Source organism: Homarus americanus, unplaced genomic scaffold (genome assembly GCF_018991925.1).
Source record: "Homarus americanus isolate GMGI-L3 unplaced genomic scaffold, GMGI_Hamer_2.0 scaffold22871, whole genome shotgun sequence".
Lineage (NCBI taxonomy): Eukaryota > Metazoa > Arthropoda > Malacostraca > Decapoda > Nephropidae > Homarus > Homarus americanus.
The window spans coordinates 1-9,779 of record NW_024730472.1 but is presented as its reverse complement, the minus strand read 5'-3'; the positions used below and the strand labels follow the sequence as shown (position 1 = coordinate 9,779).

The following is a 9,779-nucleotide window of genomic DNA, read 5'->3' as shown; positions in this document are numbered from 1 at the left end:
GAAGATTTTAGGGCCAGCAAAGACTGGTTCGAAAAATTAAGAAAAGAAGTGACATATTTAGTGTTGTTAGGCATGGTGAGGCTGCTAGTGCTGATAAGGAAGGGGCAGCAAAGCTTTTAGTGGAATTTAAAGAACTGATGGATACAGAAAATTATCTTCCACAGCAAGTGTTCAATGTGGACGAAACTGGGCTGTTCTGGAAAAAAATGCCCAAAAGGACATTCATCATCAGAGATGAAGCCTCTTTACCTGGGCATAAACCCATAAAAGACCGTCTCACTCTATTGCTTGGTGCCAATGCTTCAGGGGATTTCTGACTGAAGCCTATGCTTGTCTACCACTCTGAGAACCCCAGGGTGTTCAAGCAACAAAAAGTGGTAAGAGGACGGCTTGGAGTTTATTGGAAGTCCAACCTTAAGGCATGGGTAACAAGACAGCTCTTCAATGAATGGGCTGTTGAGGTGTTTTGCCCTTCTGTCAAGAGTTTCCTAACCACCAATAAACTCCCTTTAAAGGCTCTACGTCTCTCGAGGGGATGCAAATTAAGATGCTTTAACCTGTCTCTGTACTCAAGAATCCTAATGCCCGGGATTAGTCTTGTCATTCTCCTCTGATTTCTTTCCAAGGATTCTATATCCATTCTGTAATATGGTGACCAGAACTGAACTGCATAATCCAAGAGAGGTCTCACAAGTGCAAGATATAGTCTTAAGATGACCTCACTAGTCTTGTAACTAACACTCCTTTGTATGAACCCAAGTACTTTATTAGCCTTGTTACGAGCAAAAACACATTGTTTACTTGGCTTAAGATTCCTACTTATCATTACTGTACCCCTAGTCATTGAAATGTGAGTTTTTTACACTTATTGCAAATTACATATGAACATAATAGAATAAAGAACTGTGTATAAATACAGTAACTTCATATGGACCTTAACATATACAATATATAGATAACACATTAAAAAATCAACTCCTGTCTTTATATCATGAATGTAACTATAGGTATTGCAAACAGCCAAAACCTTGTACTGTAGCTCTATACAGTATTACATAGAGGCATTACTATACCTCTGGACTGCTGAGACCTAAACGTACATAAATCACCCTCCTTGTCCAGTTAAAAGGATGGACAACTAAAAGTAATTCACTGTATAAACAATATTCAAAAGTGGTCTCTGATGATTTGTTGCCTTTTAATTCTGCCTTGCATATTTATTTGACCTATATTTGGGTTTATATGCAAAGCATCCATTTCTTCTTCTCCTACCTCTTCTGGTAATAAGACCCAAGTCATTATGGCTATATTGTGAAGCACAAATGATGAAACAAATATAGCTTTGGTGGTGTTGAGCTTTGTCCTAATAGTTGATCATAAATAGGCAAACCGCCTCTTAAGAACCCCAAAAGCTCTTTCAATGGTATTTCTTGTTGTTATGTGACTTCTGTTGTAGGCCTCCTCATGTTGATCACAGGGATTTAAAACTGGAGTCAACAAATACTTCCTGCAGGGATAACCACTGTCACCAAGGAGATGTCCAGGCATCAAGCCTTCTTCATGTGTAGGGGAAGTATAGAGAGTAGGAATGTAAAGATAAGAGGGTTTGGTAGCGTGGCCGGGATGTTATTTACGCAGCGTCAATACGCTTATCTTATCTCGTATGTCAATATACATATATTACTTCTTAAAGGGACAACTTGTTAAACACCTCTTCGATACAACTATTTATTAATTCACTCAATGACATGGACACATTAATATCACTATTATATCGGGGTACTAACATATTATGTTTTACGTTACTCGACACTGACTCTCGGACACACCTGAATGAATACACTTCCCACAGTAGGTAACTCACCCTAGGAATCGTTCTGACAAGATTCACGTGTACCCTGACGTAGGCTCAGTGGATGCTTGGCTGGGCTGCCTCCTATGGGAGGCTTCTGCTTAGCTGGGGTCTGGTCGGGAAGTCCCTCTCCCGACCTGGGGAGAGGACAAGCGTGACTCTGAGAATCTCCAGAGTAATGTTCGAATGTTCGAATGGCAACCAGAATCAGAATGATAATGGGGAAGAACCAGAATCAGAATGATAATGCCCGTGGACGGGACTGTAGGGCCTTTATATGGGGTCGGCCCAGCCGGCTTCTGATCTCTAACCAATTATCACAAAACTGGTTAGATCTGGATAGCTGTGTGCAGGTGTGGTCCTGCCCAGGTGTCTTGGTTAGGTAAGGTTGTAGGTCACCCGGCTAACTCACGTCATTAGCGGGCGAGGTCAAGTCCCTACGGTCGACCTGAGGTGTGTCAACCCAGAATGTGGTGGTACCACGAGGTCTGTAGTGTACTTGCTGTTATATGTGACATAATTCTGGGCTGTAAGTTTTGGTCTGACAATCAATCATTACACCTCCCGCCATGACCAAAGCTTCATCACAGAGACTGATGTCACATATAGACAGCAACATCACGTGTGGTATCAAAGATAATCCCTGGGGCGATAACATAGTCTCACATTTACAAACAGCAATCTCATAGGTGTATGTTTTTCTACTGGCACTAGTTTGAACTGACAAAGCTCACTATACTTCCCGCTAAGATCAAAGCTTCTATGCCAGGAGAAAAAGGAAACATAGCAAGTGAACATAGAATGAAAAAATCCTTCATATCTAGCTTTGTATCCGAGACAACTTGCAAATCAAAACAACAACAGGTGTTACATCTCCTTATCAGCCCATGTCAAAATAATAATTCATCTCAGTCAGTAATATGGCTACAACATCGTGTTTCATAGTCCAAAACATTGATCAAATGAACTCATAGAAAAAAGTGAGACTAAAAAAAGACATTCTTTGTAGTGAACATCAACAAAAATCAGAGAAAATATTTCAAAATGCACAAAAAAATGTTCCTACTTCACATATTAGGGTATTACACATCGACAACATCAACAACATCAGTACATTAGTTGGGTCCGGCATAGCTCACGTCTTCCATGCAGCTGGTATCTGAAAAATAGGGGATGCCTGCAGTACAGCAGCTGTAGTGGGTTGGTCACCTCTTCATCGTCGTCTTTCTTCTTATGTCAGCGCAGCACATCTTCTGTCTTCTTTCTTCAATACATGTCTTCTGCCTTTTTACTTCACATAGCATAGTGCTATGTGCGGTCTTGGGTATGAGAGTTTGTTGACCAAACTGGAGTAGTCCATGGAAAAATTGGCCAAGGCCAATGAAGAAATTGAGAGGGCCACATTGGAGAACCTGAAATTAAAAGAAGAGCTGGCGAAGTTAAAAGGGGAGGCTGGACGAGTAAAGCCAGTGTCTGACGAAAACTCAAGCGAGTGGAAAGTTGTGAGTAATGGGAGGACCAAGCTGGTGGTGAAGAAGTACACCAAGGATACGTCAACAACGACAACAACAGCTAAGTGTACCAACTCGTTCAGTCCCTTGATAGACGAATTGGACGTTAGTACAGTCAGGGACAGGGATGACAAGGAAGGTATAAAAACTTTAATTGTTGGTGACTCACAGGTAAGGTACATGGACAGGGCCTTTTGTGGTAAAAACAAAAATAGGATGAGGGTGTGTTTGCCAGGAGCTGGGGTGGGGGATATAATTGACAGGATGGACAATATCTTGTCTGGTAATGGGAACAAACCCATTATCTGCCTCAGTGCAGGAGGCAATGACATTGGTCGGTGTAGGAGTGAGGAGCTTCTTGATAACTTCAAGACAGCTATAGATCGTATTAGGACTAAGGGAGGGATCCCTATCATATGCGGTGTCCTGCCTAGAAGGAGAGTTGGCAGTGAATGGTTGTCAAGGGGGGTTGGTGTCAACGACCGTCTTGACAGATATTGCAAGTCAATATCAGTCCCATTCATTGACAACTGGGACAACTTCTATGGCAGAAGGGACCTTTATGCTAGGGATGGGGTGCACCTGTCTAGGGATGGAGTAGCAACCCTGGCTGGGGCTCTAGAGGGGGCAGTTCAAAAGATATCGAAGTCTTTAAACTGCTAGGAGAACATATGAGCACGGGGGTGGAGGAGACTGCAGTGGGAGCGGGTAAACAAAGTGAAAGATTACAGGGAAATAGTGTTAGGAATGATGACAAAACTGAATTAGACAGGGAGTTTAAAACTAAACGCGGTAAGGGGAGGACTCAGAACACGACTAACTTAAATGTATACTACGCAAACAGTAGAAGTATGAGAAACAAAATGGATGATATTAGGGCCTTGGTATGTACCGAAAAAATCGATATAATTGCATTCACTGAAACATGGATCAACCTAGACACACGTGAGTTACCAGTCGAATACCAAATTGCGGGTTACAAACTGTTCCATACCGATAGGCAGACCAGGAAAGGAGGCGGAGTACCAATCTATGTTAGGGATAATCTGAAGTGTGAAATAAATAAGGAAATAAAAACTGAGCGGAATACAGAAACAATTTGGATAGAATTAATCGACGGTAGAGAAAAATTAATCACAGGAGTAATACATAGACCTCCCAATCTTGATAGAGTCAAAGAGCGACTTATCTGGGATGAAATGCGCAGGGCTTCCATACACAACAAAGTCTGCATAGTAGGCGACTTTAACCTTGGCCAAATAGATTGGACTGACCTTACAGGTAACTCAGAATCAGAGGATTTTCTCAAGACTATCCAGGACTGTTTTCTAAGTCAACATATAACTGAACCCACACGGGGTAATAATATACTCGATTTAGTTCTGTCAAACAGAGAAAACCTCATTAGCAGGGTCGAGGTAGGGAACGAATTTGCAAACAGCGATCACAAAGAAATTAGATTCCAGTTAGACTTTCAGGGCAGACGTAAGGAAAATTCCACTAAAGTACCAGATTTCAGAAGGGCGAACTTTGACAGTTTGAAGAGGCAGCTGAGAGAGGGGGTGTCGCGCTTGGCCGTGAACCTGTCAGATGACACCGACCTGATAACGAGATCTGAGATTGCCGAGTTCCACGACAATTTAAATAGTGAGTTACTTAATGCACAAAGGCAGAACATACCATACAAAAAACTCAGATCAGACAACAATGACCCTAAATGGATTAATAACTATTTAAGGAACATCATTGGCCAAAGGAAGGCTATAGGTAGAAGGATAAATCGTGGCGAAATTCACCTCCGGGACTATCATAGGGTATTGGCGAGTAAGGTTAAAACCGAGATAAGGAAAGCAAAGAGGAATAATGAGGTAAGGATAGCAAAGGAGGCGAAGACAAACCCCAAATGATTCTACCAAATGTATCAAACTAAAACACGAGAAAAGATTGGACCAATACGGTCAGACACCGGCGAGCTCACTGATAACGACAGAGAAATGAGCAATAATTTGAATAAATATTTTTCAACAGTTTTCACCACCGAAAATTTAAACATGATACCCGAGGCACCGACTCTATTCAGAGATAGTGAAGAAAACAAATTAAGCGAGATAGTAGTGACTAGTAACGATGTTAGTAAGCAAATAGACAAACTAAAGCCTAATAAGTCACCTGGTCCCGATGAGATATTTGCCAGAGTATTAAAGGAATGTAAGGAAGAGCTTAGTATGCCCTTAGCAAAGTTGTTTAACATGCCCTTAAAAACAGGTGTAGTACCAGAATCCTGGAGGATAGCGAATGTAATACCGATTTTCAAGAAGGGGGATAGATCACTATCCTCTAACTACCGCCCAATCAGTCTAACATCAATAGTAGGCAAATTACTGGAAGAAGCCAGCCCCAATGACATCGACGACGCGGTCGAACAATGGTATAAGGATGTGAAGACGGAGATGGACAACAACATCCCGACCACCAGTTACAGGACCATTCCCCATCCTCACACTAGTCACCAGCTGAGGCAGCTCAGTGTCCAGTACGCTCACGTGAGACAGCTAGCCAGTATCCGCGGGTGGACGCAGGAGCTGAGAGACCGGTACCGAGAGCTACAGACGGACATCCAGCACGAGAGCAAACGTCTACATGAACAAAAGTGGGCCGCCTTGGTGTGGGAGGCAGCCAACAATTACCGCGATTCTGCTGATTCTGGAAAGGGATCAAGCGACTGATGGGTTCCACCTCTAGCACGGTCCCTTACCTGCTCGACCAAAACAACGTAAAAATATTCGAGGAAGAAAACCAAGAACAACTACATCGGCGATATTTACGAAAGATCTTTACCATTAGTGAACAGGAGAACGAGGGCTTCGACAGGGAGTTTGAGGAGGACATTTTAGGTCAGTTGCAGGAAGCCTCCAAACAAAGTCGAAAACTTTCGACCAATATCGCTGCTAGAGGTATCTGCCAAAATCTTCGAAAAAATAGTCAACAAGCGATTGCGGATGTATCTGGAGGACGAAGACGTGCATAATCCCCGCCAGTTCGGCTTCCGCCAGTACAAAGGCACATCCACCGCCATAGCTCAGGCCTACGAGCAGATCGCCAGTGCCATGACTGGCCGCCTGCAGTGCAATATAGTACTGAAGGACGTCAGCAAAGCGTTTGACAAAGTTTGGCACGCAGGGCTGCAATATAAGATCATACAACTGGGGCTACCCGAAAATCTGACGCGCCTGCTGTGTAACTTCATTATGGACCGCAGAGCCAAAATCAAGATGCAAGAACATTTTGGAGAAGAATTCTCACTATCGAGCGGCGTGCCTCAGGGCTCTTGTCTCTCACCAACCCTTTACACACTCTACACGGCTGACCTGCCTACCCCAATCGTCGGCAGCGAGTACGTCATGTATGCCGACGATGTAACACAGATCGTCACCTGCCCAGGAAGGTCCACAGCAAGGATGGCGCGACTCACTGCTCGGGCAATAGAGGAGATCTCGGAGTATGAAAACAAATGGAAAATAAAAACAAACAAAACGAAATTTGAGGTCATACCCATTGCGAAATTCAAACCGGCCCCATTGATGATCGACGACGAAGAGATTGAGTACTCTAAACAAGGCAGGTTGCTCGGCCTCATCATTTCTCGGACGGGCATCATTCCCCACGTGAAGGACAGACTAAATAAAGCCAAAGTCGCCGCAGCCAAATTAAAAAGTTTTAAATTGATGCCTGAGAAGATACAAGTTCACCTGTACAAGGCGCTGGTGAGGCCTGTGTTGGAGTACCCATCTATACCACTCGTCACACTCGGGAAGACTAGAGTACAACAACTACAGAGCTTCCAAAACAAGTGTTTAAGGTCAGCCAGTGGCCAAGCGCCACCCTACCAGGAGACAGTGGAACCATCCACCTAAGAAATAAAACAGAGGCCCTCAACTTCAGGTTTCATCGCCTAGGGAAGAAGGTTTGGGACAAGCTCCTGGACGACCTCACAGCCCAGACCACCTACGCGGGGAAGACATCAACGGAGGGAGACCCCACGCCTGGTGGCCCCGGAGTCTGCCCGCACTACAACAACCCAACCCGCGACCCATCTATGTCCGCCACGGTGATCCATCTTAGATTAAAACTTAGATGATATAAATTCACATTTAACAAGTCACAATCAAGTGAGTCCATAACGTAATACAGTATAAGATGTTAATAAACTTGTAAATGTAAAATCAATCTAGTCATTGTCTTCTAAAATAACCATTGTGCAACCTCATTCTAAATCCTAGGTTAGCTTAGTTAGCCAACAAACTCTGTAATATGTAAAACAAGGGGTGTCGTCCCCCTCTGTTTAATTCTTAAACTTCTTTTCCAACCTTTCCTCCCACGACTATATGTTGTGACTTCTCCATCCCTCAATTCCCTCATGTCTGGCTGTGCCTTGAGCCCCAGCATGCCTTCCATCCTTTCCCCACCTTAACCTAACAAAAAAAATAAAATAAAAAATACCATCGCCATTGTATAAGGGGCAGAGGAGAAGTAATCCCTGTGATGTTGATAGAGGTGCTGTGGGGATTGGTGAACAACGCCGCTATCTGCACACACGGGGCTGTCGAGTGGGTGACCATGGAAACTTGTCGTAAGATTAGTGACGTCAACATCTTCGGGACCATCGCCGTCACCAAGACCTTCCTTCCTCTCATCAGGAAGGCGAAGGGTAAGCAGGCCGCCACACACACACACACTGTCACACACCCAAGGAAGTATAGGTTTTAATATTTCTGTCTGTTCTGGTTACAAAGGATTTATTTTTTCTTTTGTGCAAAATATATAATATTTCCGAATACATTTGACTTAAATAACATGAATGACTACAGGTCGAATTGTGTCCATGGGCAGCGCGCGGGGCCGCCTCCACATCCCTATAGGCACCACCTATGACCTCAACAAGCACGCCCTCGAGGGCTTCAATGACGGACTCAGGTGAGTGTCTTAGTGGACAACAAAACCGAAACTATTTTTACCGAAACCACTATAATAACAGAATCAATTTAATATTAATAACTTGGAAATTCAAATTAATAAAAAAAATATTTAGTAAAAAAAAATGTCTCTTTAGTTAGAATGTCTTGTCATAATAATGATAATTAACTTCAGTGTAAACTTCTATGACGATATTACTGAATAAAACTGAATATATGGGTTAAAGTTCACAGTAAACCTTTTCACATATACGTTGAGACATTGTTATATACCTATTTGACATATTTCATAACCGAATGACAGAACACATATCGAATGACATTCTAAGATAACTGTTCGTTCATGCTAACAGAAATGATTGACAAAGGTTATGAAATTGACAGACGTGAACAATAAACCGACAGTCTGCATATTGTTCACGTCTGTCAATTTCATAACCTTTGTCAATCATTTCTTCCACAGAAACGAGATGAGACGATTTGGTATTGACGTTTGCCTCATTGAACCTGGCAACTTCACAGCGGGTAAGCATCTGGCATCACCTCAAGATTAAACACCCTAATGTCACATAAGGGTTAAGTTAGCGTTAGGGTGATAATTCAGGTGAAATAATCTAGGGTGTTAAATCTTCAGGTGATCCATATATTGATTTTAATTATTTATTTTTATCGTACCATTTGCCTTTATATACAGTATACACTTCGTTATTTCATATGTCTAATTTCGTTATTGCAATCTCTGCATTATTTTTTTTCTCTCTTTCTTTCTTACTACCAATATCTCCCTCACTACTCCCCCTCTATCACTATCAATATCTCCCTCACTCCTCCCCTCCATCACCACCAATACCTCCCTCACTACTCCCCTCCATCACCACCAGAAGTAACATTGCTCAGTACTTTCCTCCACCACCACAGGAACGGGCATCTTCCGCGAGAGTGACGTGAGGCGTGACGGGAAGGCCATGTGGGCAGCCATGGACGAAGAGGTCAAGACTGCCTATGGTAAAGATTTCTTCGATGAAACCATTAACTTTCAGCTGAATATCACACGTTCCGGGGTAAGTATGACAACACCAACCACTCTCGGTTAAGTTTGGCCGATATATTTAATGATGTAACTGGTATATAATGGTATGCAATCAGTGAGTATAGTCTTGTGAGCGCTTTATTGTAGTTGTGCTGCATCCCTACAAGTCATTTGGACAGCTGTAAAGTCCGTCCCTCATTTGTACATTGTTTGCAACGTAAAGTTTCTTCTAACTTTGATATACTGCACTACAACTTATGCTCCTTCCCCTGCCAGAACCCGGACGTGAGTGAGGTGCTGACTGCAATGACTGACGCCCTCACGCAGAAGTACCCGCAGAGTCGCTACCAGCCCATGGATATTACTATTTACCTCGCCGTGTTCCTGAATCAGCATTTCCCTGAGTGGGTCTA

The 9,779-nt window shown here is 43.0% G+C and overlaps 1 protein-coding gene across 1 annotated transcript; it reads left to right on the top strand.

The window, feature by feature from the left end:
• Nucleotides 1-7,864: 7,864 nt before the first annotated feature.
• On the top strand, nucleotides 7,865-9,774 carry LOC121866996 (D-beta-hydroxybutyrate dehydrogenase, mitochondrial-like; the record flags this gene model as incomplete). The annotated part of the gene is made up of 5 exons (XM_042366752.1): nucleotides 7,865-8,071; nucleotides 8,232-8,337; nucleotides 8,800-8,861; nucleotides 9,255-9,397; nucleotides 9,643-9,774. Coding segments are annotated over exons 1-5 (609 nt in total), but the record flags the coding sequence as incomplete, so codon positions are not given.
• Nucleotides 9,775-9,779: the final 5 nt, after the last annotated feature.